Source organism: Pelodiscus sinensis, chromosome 16, assembly GCF_052426305.1.
Source record: "Pelodiscus sinensis isolate ZL-2025 chromosome 16, ASM5242630v1, whole genome shotgun sequence".
NCBI classification, from domain to species: Eukaryota; Metazoa; Chordata; order Testudines; family Trionychidae; genus Pelodiscus; species Pelodiscus sinensis.
Genome location: NC_143067.1, coordinates 16,632,392 through 16,654,444, shown reverse-complemented (window position 1 = coordinate 16,654,444; position 22,053 = coordinate 16,632,392). Strand labels below are relative to the sequence as shown.

General features: G+C 40.9%; 1 protein-coding gene across 2 annotated transcripts in view; it reads left to right on the top strand.

Annotated features, from left to right (window-relative positions):
* Positions 1-21,553, top strand: part of ACSL6 (acyl-CoA synthetase long chain family member 6) — a 115,668-nt gene extending 94,115 nt beyond the window's left edge. For both annotated transcript variants that reach the window (XM_006116076.5, XM_006116077.5), the window contains exons 12-21: positions 118-252; positions 1,786-1,920; positions 4,647-4,742; positions 7,171-7,243; positions 8,908-8,996; positions 11,298-11,414; positions 13,635-13,778; positions 15,452-15,553; positions 16,416-16,487; positions 20,731-21,553. In XM_006116076.5, coding sequence (XP_006116138.4) covers positions 118-252; positions 1,786-1,920; positions 4,647-4,742; positions 7,171-7,243; positions 8,908-8,996; positions 11,298-11,414; positions 13,635-13,778; positions 15,452-15,553; positions 16,416-16,487; positions 20,731-20,871 — 1,104 coding nt within the window. In that variant the 3' untranslated portion in view covers positions 20,872-21,553. The remainder of the gene's footprint in view (positions 1-117; positions 253-1,785; positions 1,921-4,646; positions 4,743-7,170; positions 7,244-8,907; positions 8,997-11,297; positions 11,415-13,634; positions 13,779-15,451; positions 15,554-16,415; positions 16,488-20,730) is intronic.
* Positions 21,554-22,053: the final 500 nt, after the last annotated feature.

Here is a 22,053-nt window from a genome sequence, read left to right as displayed (position 1 = left end):
CATTAGCCACAATGGTAAATAAAATTTCAGGAATGTCTTTAGAACAGGGAGAGAGGTGCTTTTGCCATAGTGATTAAATGGAAGGAAATAAGTATTCTGTTTTTCCTCTCATCATAGTCTGTCGTATATTGCCATGGGGGGCGAATTGGATTCTTTCAAGGAGATATCCGTCTCTTATCAGATGATATGAAAGCACTGCATCCAACCATTTTCCCTGTTGTACCACGATTATTAAATAGAATGTATGATAAGGTAAATTTCATTTATTCTGTTTATAGTAATATAGTCAGCAATTGTCTACTAGTTAACTTGGAGACTTCCAGTAGGTTTGGTTTTTTTCCAAGACTCTTTTTGTGTCTCACTGAAAATATATTTGACCAGATCTTCAGTGGGTGTAAATCCGCATAACCTTTCTGAAGTCAGTGATGTTATGTCTGCTTATACTAGCTGAGGACGTAACCCACTCGGTGAAAGTGAAATTCTCTGTATATAGGTCCTGTTCCTACTCCCACTGCATTCAATGGTTATATTCCTTACAATGTCATTGGTACAATGTCATTGGTACAAGACAGTGAAACATGAATCAAACTTGGATGTGCTAATGTTTTCTCTGTTTTTTTGAGCTACTTCTAGAGCTTAGTTCTCACTTTCTGCTGGCAGTGACAGGAAAGAGATGATGGTCAATCTGAAAATAATTTAAATATTGCAAGCTCAAGGCTGACTTGTGGCTAAAAATCCTTCTTGCTATGTGACAATCATCTCAGAACTCTGTGGAAGATTTTTAAGAGGATAACGTATTTAGTAGGCATGTTCAGTATGGGTAGAGTATTTATCCTAAAAGTAAGAGATGGACCTGAGGCACAAACTATTGAGCAAACTTACATAAGAATGTCCGTACTGAGTCAGACCAAAGGTCCATCTAGCCCAGAAGCCTTTCTGCCGACAGTGGTCAGCACCAGGAGTCCTGGAGGGGGTGGACTGAAGACAATGATCAAGCAATTTGTCTCCTGCCATCCTTCTCCAGCCTCTGACAAACAGAGGCCAGGGACATCATTCCTATCCCCTGGCTAATAGCCTTTTATGGACCTAACCTCCATGAATTTATCCAGCTTCTCTATAAACTCTGTTATAGTTCTAGCCTTCACAGCCTCCTCTGGCAAGGAGTTCCACAGGTTGACTATGCGCTGTGTGAAGAAGAACTTTTGCTTATTAGTTTTAAACCTGCTACCCATTAATTTCATTTGGTGTTCATTTCACTTTCAGTTCAAATTTGCGGTTTTGGTTTCTCAATCTCTAGATGAGTACAGGGAGTATTGTTATGAAGATCCAGTTTGGGCTGCTGTCTGATGAAACAAATAAAGATGGGCACCATCGCCTCAACAAATAGCAATGATATTTGTATTAGCTACCAAATATTCAAATTGTTCAGCCCTAGAACTATATCCTTGTTTCACCTAATGGTTCATATCATGGCAATCATACAGAAACATGGTCATATAAATATAGTCCATGCCTCTATTCTCTTGACATTTCTCTTTTGTTTAAGGGATAAGTAAGTACATTTGAGAATAGATTGAAACAAACACAATTGGTATACCTACAACTGCACTGTGGTCATCTTAATTATACTGCTGGCATAACAGTAACTTCACTGACATCAGTACAGTGGAGTCTGCTTTGCCCAGTGATAAAGCTGATCCCTGTGACCTTAATCATAAGGATATTAATCTGTCATGTTTTCTGTCTGAGCTGTGTAATCTTTCATGCCCTCCTGCATTTTCTTAGATCTTTAGCCAAGCAGATACTCCATTGAAACGTTGGCTTCTGGAATTTGCTGCAAAGCGTAAAACTGCTGAAGTTCAAAGTGGAATCATTAGAAATGACAGCTTATGGGATAAACTATTTTTTAATAAAATCCAGGTAAGAACGTGGAAAAAGCGACTGTATAGCTGCTGCTCAAGAAATAAAATGGCATGGAAATTGCAATTTTTCTGCTAGAAATTTAAAATCAGTGCTGTTAGCTTGGCTGATTTGGAAACAGTGGAACTGAAAGAAGGAACCCAGAGAGGAGAGAGCACCATTTTTCTCTTTTAAGAGAGGCATTAGTTTAATCCAGTGTTTCTCACAGTGGCCCATGGACCGACGCTGAGAAAGCTGCTACCTGGTCGCTCTGGTTTGTTTGCTTACTGGCTCAGCAGCCAAATAGCCTCGCTGCTCCCATTGGCTGCGGTTCTCCATTTGCAGCCAAGGGGAGCCACGGGAAGTAGCATGACTCAGGCTACTGCTTTCTGTGGTTCCCCTTGGCTGCATATGGCAAACCACAGCCAATGGGAGCCACGAGTCTCCATGGTTGCGGAGCCAGTAAGTAAACAAACTGGAGCGGCCCGGTAGCAGCTTTCTCAGAATTGGTCTGTGGAGCACTTTAAGAAACACTGGTTTAATCTGCTTATTTTTGCTATGACTTTGGGCACTTGGATGAAATCAATCCCTGTGGTGAGGGTAAGCACAACATATAGGTGTCATTTAGGTATTGCTTAAGTGCTATTTTATGGACTTAACAGGTGTATAACATGAAATCCAAGATGGTGAAGAGGCAGCAGAACACTCTGCTGTTTCATGTAAAATTTTAGGAATCTGAACAAATTTCTATTTATTATTATGTATGGGGAATAAAGTGCCAAAGGGTCTGTTTCACAAGAGCTAGGCCACCAGAGAATTCCACCCAGAAGTTATAACTACACTATAGCTTCTTGCGCAAAAACATGCAAATAAGGCAAAGCGTGGAATATCACTGCACCTCATTTGCATAATTAGCGAGGCTCTGTTTTTGTGCAAGAGGCTTTTGTGCAAAAAGGAACCATCTACATGCAAGAGCCGTTCTTCCACACTTTTTTCAGGAAAAATAGCTCTTGTGAAAAAGCCTCTTGCGCAAAAACGGAGCCTCCTTAATTATGCAAATGAGGCATGGCAATATTCCACGCGTTGCCTCATTTGCATATGTTTTTGCACAAGAGGCTATAGTGTAGACACAGCCAGAATGTTTAGTTTTATATTGAAATTCAGTATGTACTTCATATACCTAAAATGTCCCAGGTGAGCCACTATAAAACAATGTCTCAAAATATTGGGGACAGAGGCAGGAATGGAAGAAAAATAGCTATATTCACACACAAATGGGCTTAACACATCTATTTTCTCTGGGTCTTCCTGCCTCCTTAATCATCCAGACACTCTCGGGGATACAGGGTCCCATCCCTGTGAATTCAGCCTATTAATGAGATAGAATTGTGGGTTTTTTCCACTGAGACCCAGCAGCAAGTACTGTATGTATTTGTGGTGATCTTCCTCTGATTCCATGCCAGTCAAGCTGAAATAAAAGAAAAAAGTGGAAGGGAAAATGTATTTTTGCTAAAGATATTTAGGCTGTTCCAAAATCCATTGAAAAATTCTATTGATTTCAGTGACTTTTGGATTAGGGCCGTTGTACATATCCTAAACCATTTTCCCCTAGGAGAAAGCATAGAAGGCCACAGTTAAATAGTTAAATACCTATGCATTTAATATTCAATTGAACAAGAGGTAAAGGAAAACAGAGTATCTGAGGGCCTGTTGGAAGCAAGCAGAATAATCCTGATGTTTGCTGCAGGGTTCCTCAGTAAAACATGATGTGTTATATCACTCTCGGAAGTTGTGGTTAATTAATTTTCTTATTGGATGACTTATCCAGTGACCTGTCACTTTATGTTTAGCTAGCTAAACTGACTGCTCCTTTCCTCTGTGAACTGCTCACCCTCAGTCTGCAAAGATAAGCATTCAAATGATGCAGACCAGGCACCGGTCTTTCCAGATATAAGGCAAATCAGGATCTCCATTTATTTAGGATCTAGCAAAAATGAGAGTGACCACCTTAACCTCAAAGCCTAGAAATTACAAGAAACTCTTTGCCTTCCTTTTTGGACTTTCAGCATAGCTGAAAGGTGATGATGGGGTTGATGTAATACCATACAGATATTTGTAGGACATCAACATTAAAAAAGGAGCGGAGTTGTTTGGAATTGTTCAGGGAGGAACCACCAAAGCAATATGATAAAAATGAGCAAAAAAAATAATGGTGGCAGAACATTAGGTTGATTTTTGTCCAAACCATAAAGTCATACAGAGTCAGGTGGATCAATGCCCACTTCAGCATGAAGCGATGAGGTCCCTCTTAAGGTCCTGGCCGACTCTACATTTTTATGATTGTATACAGGCACATCTCTGCCAGGCAGTATTGACTTTTGAAGGCACCATTTGGGCAAAAAGGTCTGCCTATGCAGGATCAGTTGGAAGCTAAGACTGTGGAATAGTCTTAAGAAAGAGAGTGAAGGAATCCCTAGTATTTATTTGAATAGGGACTATCCAAAGCACAGGGGGGTTGGTTTTGTGTTTGTACAATGGCTAGTAAAATTGTTTCCTGGTCCATGATGTACGTAGTTTCTCAGAGCTATGATCAAGACTATCATTTTCTATGGAAGAAGGGCTGTTTCTTTGGGGGGGGGGGTACCTCAGTGCATTTTCTTTCAAGATTTGACTAAATGTTTATGCTCCTATGGGAGGCTGAGTTGTTGTGTGGTTTTTTTTTTTTTTTTGTTGCTGTTATCTAACAGGCAAGCCTTGGTGGATGTGTTAGGATGATTGTCACAGGAGCTGCCCCTGCTTCTCCAACTGTTCTAGGGTTCCTTCGGGCAGCACTTGGATGTCAGGTACACCACATCAACAGTTATTCACATGCCCTGCTGGACTAGCTATTCTAATTGTTTAGAAATAAAGGGAACTGTATATTTAAAATAATATTTACCATCATCAGCCACAATAGACATTGTTTTTTTCTGGAGGCTCAAAGATATGAGTAGCAAGAGTGGGTTTGAACCGCAAAAATCAGACACCGCTACAAACTCCCCAAAGTTTAGAGTAGTTTGGATCTAGGACTTTCATTATTTCTATATAAAGGTAACCAATAGCAAAGCTCAGATCTGGATCTGGATGCAGATTCAGGAATATCTGGATCTAGGTGTTAGAGGGTTTATCCCTTTCCCCCATCCACTTCCCTGGTTCTTCTCACATGCACAGAGAGCAACAATACCTAAAGTCCAGAGATGCAAACAATTCAATGGGGTTAGCTTCCAGCAAGCATGAATCTAGTTTCCATTTTTCCCCTGGTTCCCATGTTTTCTTCCCCCCTACTTCCTGTTTGCCCCTAATATAGAGTGATATTTTCAGGTATACTTTAACCCAAGGCTACTCAAGTTTGGAAGCTCCGAGAGCAACAAAGATACTCCCAGCACATGCCGAGGACCACAACTTAAGTGTTATTGCATATACATGCAACTATATGCAAATAGCTTCTTTCACACTGGTGGGCATGAATACAAAGATTAAGGCAAAACTATACAATATGCAGGCCCCATTTAAGTTAGTTCTGCTGATATTAATTAAATGCAATATGTACCTGATTTCCACCCATCTGACAGTACTTTTAATGAGCAATGACAGTCTGGGAATTTAACTACTAAAATGCATATCAACAGAAGACCATTATATTGACTTTTGTTTGTTTGTTTGTTTGTTTCGGCTCCTGGCCATATGTTGAGCCACATGTAAATCCAAACTGCACTGCAGGCCACAAACACCACTGAGCACATGACCCAACCCAGGGAGAGGAAGAAAAGGGAGGAGGCAAATATGTGTGCCCCAGCATCCCTGGACTCGGGAGTACCAGGGAGGGAGGAGGCCACATGGCTCCAGCTTCCCTAGCTCCTGGAGCACGGGGAGAGTGGGCACTGGGGGCAGCAATGCTCCGTCCCCAGAATGCCTACAGCAGGTGTTCTGAGGGTGGAGTATGGGCGGGGACATGCCTGGCACTTGGTAAAAGCAAAGCCTTCCCCCGTCTATGCTACCGGACACCCATGTATGTAGGTCCTTGCCGGCCAGAAGGCTATCAGCCTGTTTTCTTTAAACCTTCAAGGATCTTTCCTTTACCTGGAGGCATTAGATTGGATCATCTTTCTAACAGCCCCAAATTGCCTTATTTCTATGTGACTGGTTTGGAATGTGATAGACAACTTGTGGCCTGCGTGTCACATGCAGCCCACTGGGACTCCATCTGTGGCCAGTGGACCCTCTGGCTGTCCTCCACCCCCAAACGCCTCTTCCACACTGTGGCACACTGGAAGCCTGTACTTCCTATTCCTCCCCCTCCCTTCCAGCACTTTCAGAGCACCATGAATCTACAGATTCATGCTCCTCCCCCACCCTCCCAGAGCTTGAATGCTGTGAATTAGCTTCTTTGTGGCTGTTCAAGCTGAGGGAGGGAGGGAGGGAAAGGAGAGGAGTGGGGATGGAGTGTGAATCAGCGGCTTCATGGCATTCTAAAAATGCTGGGAGGAAAGAGTGAGTAGGAGGAAGTGTGGGACTCCATTGCACAAGAGGCAGGGGAGAAGGGGTCATTGAGAGGGTACGCGGGCAGCAGGTGGACTTTGGAGACACAGACACATACTGAAGGGACCTTTCTAATGTTCTGGAAACAAGGTGCTGGCTACATTGGTTATTGTAGAATACAGGGAGTCCAAGGAAACATAACTTGTACTCTCCTAGAATTCTGCTCAGTTGGGTGGGGCTTGTCAACCAACTACTTCTAGAGGCCACTAGCTTTGCCAACCATCTCAGATGCCTGAAGATGACCAGCAAAGAGTTTCCAGAAAGCTGCTCTTCACTGATCTGCAATACATTTTTGGAAAGAATTGGGTTTTTCTGAAAGAGGTACATGCTACTTTATTCAAGCAACCACTAGCAGTACACTGTCCTCTCTTCCCACTATTTTCAGATCCTTACTGTGATGTTCATTCAGGACCGTATAAAACAATGTTTCCTATACAATTTGGACCAAAGCAACTTTCCCTGTCAATCTCAAGTGTATGATTGCTACCATCCTAATCCCAGGATATTAGTGAGACCAGCTAGTGAGAAGATAATATCTAAATACTATTTCACCCAATTTGTGTCTCAAACCATAATGCAGCGTGTGACTTAGAATTCACAGTATTGTGCAACCAGAAAGAAACTGAACAATGTTCAAATCATATGTAAGTGTTATTCTTTCATCAGATTCAAAGCTATATATCTTTTTGTCAGGTTTATGAAGGCTATGGTCAAACAGAGTGCACAGCAGGATGTACGTTTACTACTCCAGGTGACTGGACATCAGGTAAAAATTATAGTCTCTTTGAAAAGGACAGAATTGTTATTCTATTTAGATTCTACAACTTGTAATGTCTACAGGATACTTTATCATTGTGCTGAATAATTGGGATGAATTCAGTGTTCATGAAAGTGAGGCATTAATGGCATTAGCCAAAGACAGTTAAAATTTGGTTAGATGCTATGCAAGTTTCCCTAGAGAGATATGGAACCATTCTTTGGTACTGATCTGCAAAAATCACCCATCCTTTTCACTTCTGGCCTGCCTTCTGCAGTGATTTACTCATGCTATTGTATTGTACTTGTCAGATGTACCACTCCAACAAAAAATAGACCAACAAATTAATATTCACTTGTCCCTAAAATCAAGCTTTGAACACAGATGCAATGCCAGATAATGGGAAAATGAAAAGATGCTCAGTGATTAAAGTTTTTCATCTGATTACAGCTCCCAAAGATTTAAAAGTATAATAACCTAGAATCTTTAAACCAGGCTAACTTAAATCAGAATCCATCATCTTGTCAATGCTCAGCAAATAATAAGAGTAACACAGTATTAATTATCAATTTTTACAGAAAGGCATTTGAACAGGCATTGGAACTAATTCATTCAACTGAATACTTGCATAAAAACTGGACATAAATGATTGATTAAAAACCTCTCCCTCTTCAGCAGTAATTTTCTGTGATTGGAGTAGAGCACAGAATGTTTTTCAGTGCCAATTGCAGTGCATTAGGATGTTTTTCTGCAAAAGTAGAAAAGGCCAGTTACCTACTAGGAGATGCACAGACAAGACAATTTTCCGTCGTATTTTTCACTATGTTTGTTTCACACTCTCTCTTCATTTTGGTACAATAGTCAGCTTGGGCAGATGACCATTTTGTGGGACCCCGGAAAGCATAATTCCGTGGGGCCCCCCCTTTGCCATGGCGCATGCACGGTGATGCCATGCGCATGCGCGGTGGCACCACGGCGCATGCGTGGGGCTTTTTGAAGCACGGGGCCCGGGGCGGCCGCCCCGTGCACCCTTCCCTATATCCGCCCCTGAGTCAGCTCATAATTAATGAACTCACATTCACAAATCTATACTAAGGACTGGATCCTCACTTTTGTTAAATTTGTTAGTCCTAAGCACACTTCACCCTAGGCAAATATGTGAAGGATTCTCCTAGTATGGATGGCAGAGAAACTGTGTACTTTGCCTTTCATAGGAACCATTCCTTGGGATAGACCTGAACACCTTTGGACCCTGTGATCTCTGTCATTGACAGCTGGAGTGATTTAGAGTAGTTAAAGCAGATACAGTTTACTTTGAAGAAATTGAAAGTGAATGTAAAGGCATTGTAGCTGCATTTAAAGCCATGGTAACTCAAAGGCTTAGAGTTTTCTAGATGGTGCACGGAATTGAACTTTGTGTTCTGTTAAGTTACTCTGAGTTAGGTCTTAAAAAGAGGGATTGATTGAATTTCCGGTTGGTCAGAGGAAGATGGTAAGGCGAAAGGGTCCTGTATTGTTACACTTTTTAAAATAGGGTGCCAATTCAGACCGGTTAAAGGATTCTGCACACAGATACACTGAATGTCAGGCTAGAAATGTGTGATTTGCTAATAACCTCCTGAGTAACATTTATAGAAAGAAATGATAAATAACTTTTTAACTTTGATTTGCAGGTCATGTAGGAGCCCCTCTGCCCTGCAATTTAATCAAACTGGTGGATGTGGAAGAGATGAATTATTTTGCTTCCAAAGGAGAAGGAGAGGTATCATCTCCAACATTAGATTTTTGCCCCTCAGTAGTTAACTCTTTGAGACAGGCTGTCACTGTGAGCCATTTGTTACTGCTTGTATGTGAGAATCCTTTTTAAGTGCCTCTTGTAGTTATAGATGCATTCTATACACCAGTTGAGACTAGAAAGGAAAAAAGAGAACAGAGGAACAGGTCAAACAGCAGTAGAGCATCATAGTCTTTATGAGAAATACAGCGTATTTTAGAGAACCTACAAGTAGGGCTACAGCTAGTTACTTTTGAAGGGGCTGAGGGTCCACACAAAGCAAACTCTTACATTGCTACAGAATCCCATTGACTCCACTGGGATAGAGGCACAAGGATTCACCTAAGTGGTAGGAATGTAAATGGTTAACTGGTAAGTCTCACCTTACCAGTTCTGGTTAACTGGTAGGGGCTAAAGCAGCTCCCCACCCGGCCTAGGCAGAGGGGCTGTTCCAGCTCCGTGGGGCTTGCCAGAGCAACCCCTGTCCGTGAGCAGCAGGGGCTGCCGGCTCCACTCCTGGGAAGCCAGCTGCAGAGCCTGCAGCTAAGCCTCTCCAGGAGCCTCACTCCCAGGGAGGTGGCTTCCCTGCCAGTCCCGCTCCCTGTCAGGGGGGTTCCTGTCTGGCTACACTCACGGAGAGGCTTCACTGAGGGCTCTGCACTGTATAAAGCTTATTAAAGCCTTATACTGCAGAGCCCACAGCGCATGTAACTGCTATGAATTGGTAGCAGTTGCATGATTACATTTTTAAACAAATTTTTACATCCCTAGTAGATCCCTTCACAAGACTAGGGCCTAGGGTTATAAGGATCAATTCGTCCAGGTGCATGCAGCCTTAGTTCAATGAAACGCTTAGTGAAATAAATAGGACCCTACCAAATTCCTGGTTCGTTATGGTCATTTCATGGCCACAAGATTTGAAAATTAATAAATTTCATCTTTTCAGGTGTTTAAATCTGAAATTTCAGGTGTTTGTAGGCATGGGGATCCCAACCCAAAAGGTGATTGTGAGGGGGATAAAAAACTGGTTGTAGCCGGACTCTGAAAGCAGCCACCACAGAGCTTCCTGCAGCTGCAGCAGGTTTCAGGAGGTGGAAGTGGTTCTGATCTCCCCCATGCTGCTTAGAGCTCCCCAACCAGGGGTTCCTAGCTGCTGATACTGTCTGGCTTGGGAGAGACAAGACTTATGCTTCCTCTGCATGGCTACTGGGAGAGATACCCAAGAGCACCCTGCAGGGAAAGAACAAGTCTTGTCCTGCCCCAGTTCTGCCCTGAGTAGAAGCAAAGTGCCCTTGAGCTGCTGGGAACACCCCAGCAGGGACATGGGATCCAACTCCACAAGTGTCCTCCAGCTTCAGGAACATCTGGGTGGCTGCCCAGTCCCAGAGCATCCTGCAGCAGGGGGAGGCATCTAAAGGTGAGTCTAGTCTCCCCATGCTCCCACAAGCAGCTGCACAGGGGATAGACAAGTCCTGTCAGTCCCCAGCCCAACCAGAGCTAGGAGCCTACTTTGCTTGGGCAATTCTAGAAACAAGGGGTCATCTGATCAGGGTTGTCCCTACCAGTGCTGGTGCCCTACGCACCTTTGCCCCAGCACAGAGTGGCCGCTGGTGCTGAAGCTGTGGTGTCAGAGGGTTGCCAACTTGGATGGAGTGACAGCCAGTCCATCTGGTCTGGGAGTGTTGGCAATCCTGGGGCAGGGAAGGAAGGGAGTCTCACCTGCAGCCTCAGGGCAGAAGGGGGAGGGCATGAGCAGCCACGCTGCTGGTCGGAGAGAGGTGGCGCTTTGAAGGGGAAACCACTGTTTCTCTCTAGCCTCCGGCTATGTGGCTAGCCCCCGAGACTGCCAGAGTTCTCTAATACCCACTCGCACCGTTCACTGCTGCCTGGTGAGCAGGGGTGGGCACTAGGCTTGCTGGGGGCAGGGGATGATCACATCTTTCAGCAAAATTGTTTCTTTATGAAAATATGTGGAAGATTGTGGTAGAATATGCATTAGCAGTTCATTTTTCTATTCTCATGAAATATTGTCAAAAGACAATTTTAGGGATGGGAGGGGGAGAAGTCCAGAAAATTTCACACTCAAATTGACCATAGTTTTGCATCATCTTGTTTTCCTTCTTTAAAAAAACCACAAACTACTGTAGATATAAAGTGAGTGGTAGCATAATTTAAAATGTTTTATTTTATAGGAGCACTTAGATGGGAAAGAATCCACTTCTTTAACATTTTGATATAATTCCATAACAAAACCTCTGGATTTTGTCAGCAACCATGTCTCTTTTGCAGATATGTGTGAAAGGACCTAATGTTTTCAAAGGTTATCTAAAAGATGGGGAGAAGACAGCTGAAGCTCTGGATAAAGAAGGATGGCTTCATACTGGAGACATTGGGAAATGGTTACCTGTATGTACTGAACAGTTTCTTAGTTCTTGTGTAAATTATGTATCCCTATGTAAGTTCTAAGGTGGTACACTTACATTTTCAAACAAGTCTGTGTCTGTCTGTGCATGTGCACTTGTTTTGTATGTGTGGAATAAGGAGTTGGTGTATCCTCAGAGTCAAGTCCACCCAAGTGGGTACCAGATACAGATCAGCTTTATGCCTGAGTTTAGCATAAAGAAAAGTTTCTTTGATATCTCATTAGTTCATGTAAGATATCAAGCAGATTTGCTTCTCCCCAGAGGCTATCTTAATATCTAAAGTCAATCACTCAAACCTTAATTAATTTTTGAAAGAGATGACACTGGGGAGAGTGAGATCAGTTCAACTACTACTGAAATTGGGCCACCTCTCTGGCAGAATGCTGAAATCAACTCACTTGTTTTAAAGACCAAGCAGCTTTTTTTTTTTTGTTTTTTTTTTTTGTTAAAGGAGTACTGAGTATCCTCAAATATAACTCAAGTCAATGAGAACTGCTGGTTCTCAGAACTTATGAAAATCATTTTTTTCATATTTAAACTCCAATAATATTTGAGGAACAATCAACATCTACATTGAAACATATTTTTAAATTATCAGGTTAAAAAAAAGATCCTACCTGGAACAAGAGATGTAAAGACAAATTCAAAACAAAACTGGGAAAACCTCTGAATAATAAAGCATTTTCTTTAACTTTTGAGTTTTTTAAACATTATTCTGGACCTGGTTTTACACATGCAAATGCATGCAGACAGAATACTTTTTTAGACTGGAAAAAAATGAGGAGAAAAGACCTTTTTAATTTTTTTTTATTTTATTTTTAAATTTTGTTTCTTACGGGTTGGGACAAAATGGCAAATACTGTATAGTCATGAAGTATTTTTTGGTTAAGTCAGTTATTCTGATTACCACAATAGCACTTTCCTTGCCTGTGTGATTACAGTTTAGTTTAATTTATTTTTGAAGTTTGGATCAAAGCCCTGGTCTATACTAGGGAGTTATTTTGAAATAACTCCCCTTATTTCAAAATAACAAGCAGAGCATCCACATTATCAAGCCCATTATTTCAAAATAAGGGGCTGGTTATTTTGAAATAACTCCTGCTTTCCATGAGGAATAACACTTATTTCAAAATAGTTACAGTAGAATCCTGATAATCCGGCACCTTTGGGACCTAGGTGGTGCTGGATTATCAGATATTCTGGAGTACCGGGAGGTACTATAAGGGGGCATACTCCCAACCCAATCCCTCTCCTCTACCGTCCCCCAGAGCCAAACACTTCCCCTCCCTGCTGTAACCCAGTCCCCCTTCTCCCCCAACCTTATGTCCAGGTCCCAAGGCAGCTTCCTCTGCTCAGTGGCTGGCTGCTAGCAAGTGCATGCTGGACACTGTGCACGCTGGGGACCGGTCATGAGCGGAATGGCATGGGGCTGCAAAGGTGCATGTGGCTCACAGTGGCCCGGCTGTGAGAGAGGCTGATTGGAGCACTTCCGGGTTCCAGTTGATGCCGGACTATTGGGAGTGCTGGACAACTGGATCCCAGACAATTGAAGTTTTACTGTATTTCAAAATAGCGGTTGAGTGGACACTCTGCTGCTGCTATTTCGAAATTAACTATTCCCCAGAGTCATTCAAAGTAATTACTCCACAGTGCCTCCTGGGGCTCTAAGTCGAGGTAGCGTGTCCACATTAAGCAAGCCTCCCTCAGACTAATTTCAATGCTTCCCCATAGTGTGGATACGATATTTTTAAATAATTATTTTGGGAGTTATTATTTTGACATAAGTTATTTTGAAATAATTTCCTAGTATAGACATGCCCAAAGAGACTCCATCATGGCTGACAGGCTAAAAATACATCCTGTATTTAAGAGACTATATTTATCAAAAATGTCCTCTGATCCATAAAAACTCTTTTCCAAGTGAAGGCTACAAGGTTGATTAAAGTCAACATTTTCTGCTGGGCAGCTGAACTCCCCGTAAACCCTGGGAAGGACCAGTTTTCTGGGTTCAAACACTCTTGCTCTGATCTTTTTTCTGCCTGGATGGTCCATTCTTGCTGGTAGGCAAGCAACTGTGCACCTCTTACTAGTTTTACTGTTAGCGCTTTAATTGAATGAAGAGTTCAGTGCAAAAATGCATTGCTTATGGGGCCTGTATATTCAAATAACAATGTTGATAACCAACATCTCTCTTTCCCAACAGACTGGGACACTTAAAATTATTGATCGGAAAAAGCATATATTTAAACTTGCTCAAGGAGAATATATTGCACCTGAAAAGATTGAGAATATTTACATCCGCAGTGAGCCTATTGCCCAGATATATGTGCACGGAGACAGCTTACAGGTAAAATGTAACACTTCAAACTAATTTTAAAGCCAGATCCTGTGCTAGACAGGACCTGCGCCTCACACTTGTATTAGTAAAGGTGACCTTTCTATCCCTGACCTCCCTCCTTCTCAATTCTGGAATTGGCTACAATCTCTGGTTAGGCCCCCCAAACACTCAAGCAACTATACAAAGATTGAATGTGCAAGAGTCTAGCTTAATTGTCCTCCTTCAAATCTCTTCTTAAAACTCTCCTTTGCTGTGATGCCTATTTAAAAAAAACTTGAAAAAGGTTAGGCTGCTGGTGTGCTGAACCATTGGCATCAACTTTTAAAAATAGAGAACAGCAGAGTGCCTGCTAGAATGCACTTTAATTCACAAGTGTGGGACAAGTGCAGGACCATTCATCACTAAAGTTCTGCATTGGACCTGCAGTTGAGGTTTGTCTACCAAGTGCTTACGAAGATGGGCAGAACTAGTCTCTGTATTACAACAGAATAGTTGGGCACATATTTTCAAAAGTGGCTTCTGAAATGCTGCCCATAATTCTTCTCACTAATGTTTTCTGTGTGAAAAATCTGCATTTGTGTACAAGGTGGAAATAGTTGCATGTGTAAGCATCCAATTTATCCATCAGTCGTTGGTGTTTTACATACCACCAGGTGCAATTTCATACACCATAACAACTACCCCTAACAACTAAAGACCAGGACTTTTACAGGGTTCAAAAAAGAACTAGATACATTCATGGGCGATAAGTCCATCAATGGCTATTAGCTAGGGCAGGAATGGTGTCCCTAGCCACTGTTTGTCAGAGGCTGGAAATAGATGACAGGAGAGGGATCACGTGATGATTCCCTGTTCCGTTTGATCCCTCTGCGGCACCTAGCATTGGCCACCGTCAGCAGACAGGACACTGGGCTAGATGGACCTTTGGTCTGACCCAGTGTGGCTCTTCTGATGTTCTTACTCACTGATCATGCCCCTGATCCAAACATTTCCCTGACATCAATATGATTTCTCTAGATCAGGGGTGGGAAACCATTTCTGGGTCTGGGGCTGCTGACCTATAGAAAAATCTGTCTGGGGCTGCACATAGATGAGAAGCCAAAAAAAAAAAAACCCACCCCAAACTGTCATAGATATGGCCCAGAGCTTAGGAGGGCCCAGACTAGTAGATTTTGTGTACTTCAGCACCATGGAAGACTGTGGGGGAGGGGGCTGGAGTGCCAGCGCAGGAGCCCTGAGCCTTAGGGCTGCATCCAGGCAAGCCGGGGGGGGGGGGGGGGGGAGAAGGAGAGGGGTGCATATGGCTCCCGGGCCTTAGCTTCCCCCCCCCTGCTCTAGATGGTCAGAGATCCATGAATGGAACAATGAAAAACAAAATGGACCAAGATCCACTTTCACTTATACTACCATAAAAGCAAAATAAATTTGTTCGCTTCAGTGCAGAGTTGAATTCAAATTGCAGAATCTGAGCCAAGTTCTGACATATGTTAACTGTCATTTTTGGACACTTTTATCTTCATCAGAAATACTTCCTCCTGAAATTTGATCCAAATAAAGTGCTTTATTGAAATTATTAAACCTAGCAAACTAAGATAAATTAATTATGTACTGAAATATTTTATGTTAAATATGGGTCTTTCCTCGGTTGATTTTATTTATTTATTTATTTTTAAATGAAACAGGCCTTCTTGGTTGGAATTGTTGTACCCGATTCTGAAGTGATGCCAGGCTGGGCAAAGAAAAGAGGATTTGAGGGAACACATGCAGAGCTCTGTAAAAATACGGTGTGTCCTTAAAAATACATACATGGGTACATTTAATTAATCTCCATCTGTAATATCATGCAGGAAGTGCTAGCACTGAAATAAAGGTATGCTCACATAAAAGAGAATAGGCAAACCAAGCTTTTAAACGCCTTAACATCATTGTTATTTAATAGCACTACTAATGTACTTGGCACTTCCCTAATACGAAAGAAGACAAAGTCATCAGTAATCTTGCACCTGCATATTCCACATTTTTTCCCCCCAAGCACTGGGCATTGCCTGCAGTCAGACACTATACCGAACTAGATGGCTCATTTGTGCAATTACGCCCATTCTTCTGAATGTTTCCGTGTGTATATATATCATACAATCTTTTTCTATAAGTAAACCTATGCAATGTCTTTTTTTAGATGTGTATGAAAGGTAACACTTTGTTTGTTTGTTTGTTGAACTCAGCTGCAAAATTAATAGTTTATAAATAATGGCAAGATGCAAAGTTTAAGGGAGAATATTCTGCCTTGGTGGCTAAAATTAGGCATTTATATTCATAGGTAGGCACCTTAATAAGCATGTCTAAACGAGTTTGAAGGATTACAGCTTTAAATGTCCATCCTCGGCCATTGTAGTTTGAAAACGTTAGCCTTTACATTTTCTATAAAAGATAAAGAGCATAAAATATTATTACATTACTCATTTATAAGACATTCAGACAAGTTTTCTATTTATAAAGACATTTCTTTTAAAGCAGCATGCTACTTGACATATGAACTGCCAGCGTATTTGTGTTTTGATCAGTAAAGTTTATTTTCCTAATGATTAATATAATTGGATGTAAAGATGTCTTTTGAAAAGTAATGGATAATTATTTGTTCTCATGCAGGAACTGGCAAAAGCAATAATGGAAGATATGGTGCGGCTAGGAAAGGAGAGTGGACTTTATTCTTTTGAGCAGGTATAAGAACATTATTCCTTATGGTCAAATAATGTGCCATTTATGATGAATAGGCAGTTGTTAGTATGCATCATATATACCCTAAATGTCTGATTATAGTGTGTCTGTAAGTAATTATAGCTTGCATTTGTGTATTTCTTAAATCCTTTGGTCCCTAAAGAATGCACCAATATTGCCACAAAGGTCCACAGTAATTAAAGCCTCATGATTAGTATTTTAGTGGTTCCATGCAGGAATTTTGTGAAAGCAGCACTATACCACTGACAAAATACTTTCTTCTTTCGGTTAAATAAGGACTTTAATCCCTGATCTAACTTTCCACACACAGCAGCAGATTTGGTGGGAATGATGGGTGCATAGGCAATACAATAACATGCTCTGTATAATCCTTGATATAATCACCAAGGCCAAGACCAATATTTTTAGGAGCCTGATCCTACTCTCATTGAAACCAATGTTGCAAAGTAGGATCTGGTCCACAGTTACAGTATAATTCTGGTAATGACCTAGAAAATACTGTACAACTGCTCTGTTTATTTTCAGTGCATGCACTAATCCTTTCTGACGCTTGCCTAAATATTTTCTGCAACAGAACTACAAACATTCCAGCAGGAACATTCTGAAACTGATGCAGTATTTCATGGTGTAAGCGATAATATTGATCAAAACACAAAAAAGGCCAACATCAAATATCTCTAAGTTAATATTTTATTGTCTATCTGTTAAAATATTAATATAAAAGTGAATATCAGATTCTAAGACATTAATTATTTAAAGATCACTAGTAAGCTTCATTTATTTGTCCATTTTTTGCTTGAGAAGTCCAATGAAAATCCAGTTTGCAGAAGTTCCTGAAACCATACGTCTTGTCTCCATTTTCCTGACATTTCCATAACTGATTAAAGAAATTCCACATGGAGTGAGGGTTATAATACATTAAATTGGCTGTCTAATAATTACCTTGGGTTGTTCCTGCCCTAACTTTCACAATATGAATACCCGTAACTCACCAATTCTACTGACATGCATTAAAAACAGTGAGGTTATAATGAAAACTTAACTTCAATACTAAAAATCTAGGGAGAAACTATGCAAAGGAAATTCTTGAATGTATTGCAATTTGAAAACAAGTGCCTTCTGTGTAGAGTCTCCTGTGTAAAGCAGTATGTTGTTGTTATGACCTAACACTGGGCAGATTATCTGACCAGTATGAATCATACAGAGAGTCCCTTGGCATGGGTTCAGCTTCCCTGTGGATAGAGTTGGGTGAAATTTTTCACACAAATAGTTTATTTGCTAAAAATGCAGTTTCAGTCAACCCAACTATTGTTGAGATGTGAACTTGGTGTCCTATGTCCCAGGTGAATGTCCTAATCACTAAGGCTATGTATACACCACAGCATTATTTTTGAATAACTAATGTTATTCTGAAGTAACCTAGTCTGCATCTACACAGTAAACAGTTATTTTGACATAATGTCAAAATTAATATTGAGTTGGGGGATTTCTTACTCCAACTCCTATAACCCTCATTTTACGAGGAGAAAGGTAAGTAGGCGAAAGAGTGCTCTAACTCTCACTTCCTGCTGTGTAGACCGCACCAAAAGCTGAAATAAGCTATTTCGACTTAAGATACGCAATTAATGTAGCTCATGTTGTGTAGTTTATTTTGGCTTTAGCCCTGCTATGTAGATGTGCCCTAAGTTACAGAGAGTATCTGGTCTAATGACTATTGGCATTAACTAAATAAAGCAAACCCGAGAATTTTTAAACAAGTTCAATTAAAAATCCTTTCCCCTCACAAATTGCTCCACTTCCACTATCTTAATTCCTGTGATATCACCATTTCACTAGTTCTCCAGTAACCCCAAAGCACTTCTGAGCAGAAAAGTTCTGAATTTCCAATACATAAAAATATGTTGGAGAGTAGTAGATTCAATATATTCTGCATGTTTGTCATAGAGATTTTTTTAAAGAAGTTACAAATGGTATGTGAATTTACCAGAAACTCTTTTCTTTGGCGTGGGACGGTATAATTTTTCTCTAAATCTTTTCTTGAATCAAGGCAGGATATTGCTAATTTGAGGAATCTTGTAATTTGTATCAAACTCTTTCATACTCTTTTAAATAGCTATAACATCAAGCCATAAAGTTTACCATTTTAAGTACCACGATGATGATGATTTATGTAAACATTTTGTTTTTAATTGCATATAATTCAAGACATTTTCAAAAGGTGCTCAATTTAAACAATTTAGAAAGGACGAGTATTTCAAATCATGCCTCCTTAGTGTGTCTCAAGTGAAGCATACAAAAATTACAGTGCTCAAAATCACCAGTCCCTTTTAAAAGTCACTTTGCTACAGTATGTAAAGAAAGTATTTGTGGTCCCTTCATTTTGCCCCTGGAATATAATGCACATAGGGAAAAGAAAGCCACAGCTATTCATGGAGTAAAAAGGCCGTTCTTATACCGCACTTCCTACAACTTCAGTCTGTCAAACATGAAGTGGATTGGCGATGGGCAAAAAAGGCAGAGGATGGCTAAGGAGTCCTATCTGAACCCTGTGAATTGTGGCCAGCAGCCACGCACAGATGTATTCTATAGTTCCCCACCACACAGCACCACCATAAATATATTGGAAGCACAACCACCTGCCATCTGTACCACGAAGCCTCCTGCTGTGCTCAAACACCAAGGATTAGTAAGGGCAGCCTTGTCAAATGCTGTTTGCCTGGGACTGAGTGATTTTCATTACTATAACTGGTCACTAAAGCTTTTTTTTTTTTTTTTTTTTTTTTTTTTTTTTTTTTTGCACAAGCATCATCATGTTGATTTTGGATCTGAAGACTTTTATGCCTAGGCTAGTAAAGCGACATGAAGGCCGTGTCACTGCTAGTTAGCAATTTTGGGTAGATGTAAACCTATGCTTCAGAAAGTGCGTGTCCCTGAATATAATTTCTTCTTCTCTTGACTCTGACACCTTCCTATCTTCTGTGACCCTGCAGCTACGTGGAAATGTTGTGATGGGGAGTCACACATATCCCCAAAAAATCAGAGTGGCTCGAGCAGATGGGAAAGGTGGCTATGTTCCTTTGCTCTCATGGGCTGTGTCTACATTGGCACCCCTTTCTGGAAAAGGGATGCTAATGAGACCAGTCGGAATTGCAAATGCCGCGGGGGATTTACATCTCCCCCGCGGCATTTGCATGAACATGGCTGCCGCTTTTTTCCGGCTCGGGGTTTTGCCGGAGAAAAGCGCCAGTCTAGACGGGATCTTGTGGAAAATAAGCCCTTTTCCGGAAGATCCCTTATTCCTTGAAAGTAGGAATAAGGGATCTTCCGGAAAAGGGCTTATTTTCCGCAAGATCCCGTCTAGACTGGTGCTTTTTTCCGGCAAAACCCCGAGCCGGAAAAAAGCGGCAGCCATGTTCATGCAAATGCCGGGGGGATATTTAAATCCCCTGCGGAATTTGCAATTCCGAAGTGTCTCATTAGCATCCCTTTTCCAGAAAGGAGTGCCAATGTAGACATAGCCTCACTGTCTGGTTGGCAGACCAGACTGGAAACATACAGTTTTTCTTTTAAGGCTGGGGGGTAATATTTTTGTGGGGGAGTGGTGTGAACCAAGGTTTATGGAGCAGGGTGAAGATGATGGTAATAAAAGCAAGAAGGACGGACTGATTGAAAACTGGGGAGAGACAACCATTGTACTGACTGGTGGTGTTCAAACTTCCCTTCTCCACTCTGTTAGTGCTTCTTAGTTCTAGCCTGCAACTAGAGATGTAAAATCCTGTTTAATTGGCTAATCAGTTAAATATTGTTTAATCAGTTAACTGATTAAAGTGGGAGGCAAGGAGGTTGGAGCGGCTCCCAGCCTGCCAATGAGCTGGAGCACCTCTTTTCCTTCCCCACCGCTGCAGGCAGGGGCTATTCCAGCCCTGTCAAAGCTGGAGTGAGGATTAAGGGTGAGACTCGTCACTTAATTGGTTAAACCTTCAAAACCCTATTTGTAACTCAAATCTTGTATCAGTCCTAAGCATTCTGTTAAACGAAGAAGAGTGCATGGATGCTTTGGGATATGGACAGACAACCAGTGGGATTGCAAATGGATCCAAGAAAGTCATTTTTTGCTGATGACCTAAGCAGGATAGTTACAATTTCAGTAGTTTCGATTAGTACTACTTAATAATGGATTATGTTAGTTTAGTTTTGCCATAAATATTTGCATTTTCTATTTCAGGTCAAAGCCATTTACATCCATTCTGATACATTCTCAGTACAAAACGGCTTGTTGACACCAACGCTAAAGGCTAAGAGACGAGAGCTAAGAGATTACTTCAAAAAACAAATAGAAGAGCTTTATTCAAGTGTCTCCATATGAAACTTTAGGAAAATTCTTCTGAATAATGGACTTTATAGCAATATTGAAGTGCATACTCAAAAGTACAGAGCCAGAATGACAGAGTTGAAATCATTAAGCATCTGACTTTGTTTCTGAACTTTTTGTTGTTCCAAGACCTCACCATTGATATAACAGTAACTTTTCTTTTTCATCAGCTGTAGTATCTTATCTTTTTACAGTATATAAACTATAGGAGACTACTGAAAATTACACAATATATCCATAAAAACTGGCATAAGTTCCAACAAATCTTAAGTATATCATGAAAGATTATGTTGTTGTTAATTCCCTAAAACTTTACTGATTACACACCAGGAAAAAGGTATGTGATATATCTGTTGATATGATTATATTTAATGTTACAGATTAGTAACTACAATCCTGGACAATTCAATTGTGTGGTCTGCCTCAAACATTCAAAGACTGGTCATGAAAATTACAACTAAATCTGTCTTCCCTATATAGAACTTCAAGCTAGCTACTTGGCCAGAGGTTTTTGTTGTTGTTGTGGGGTTTTTTGTTTGTTTGTTTGTTTTTTTGTTTTTTTTAATAAGTGATAGCTTTTATACGCTGCAGGACATGAATTCCATTGACTTTTTATGTAATCATCAACGATCACACTCAAGGTATGTCTACACAGCAAAGTTATTTTGAAATAACAGCCGTTATTTCGAAATAACTTTCCTAGTGTCAAACAAGCCAACTGCTATTCAAAACTAATTTGAAATAACGGAGGACTTATTTAGAAATTGGTAAACCTGATTGGTAAACATGAGGAATAGCACCAATTTCGAAATTGCTATTTTGAAATAAGTGCTGAGTAGATGCTTATTTTGAAATAGGGGGCCTCCAGCCCTTCCCAGGGTGCCCTGCTGGCTGCCCTGACAACAAGGTAACTTCTGACCTGATGCCCTGCCGGAGCCAGTTCTGACTGGCCTTAAATGCAATTCAGTGTCCAATCAGTGTGGACGCACTATTTCAAAATAGCAAAAAGCTATTTTGAAGTGCATTTTGTGTGTAGACACGTTATTTCAAAATAAGATATTTTGAAATAACTATTTTGAAATAACGCTGTAGTGTAGACATACTCTAACAGAAGCTTCAGAGCGGTAGCTGAGTTAGAACAAGGAATGAATCTCATGATTTTATTTGTACATAATA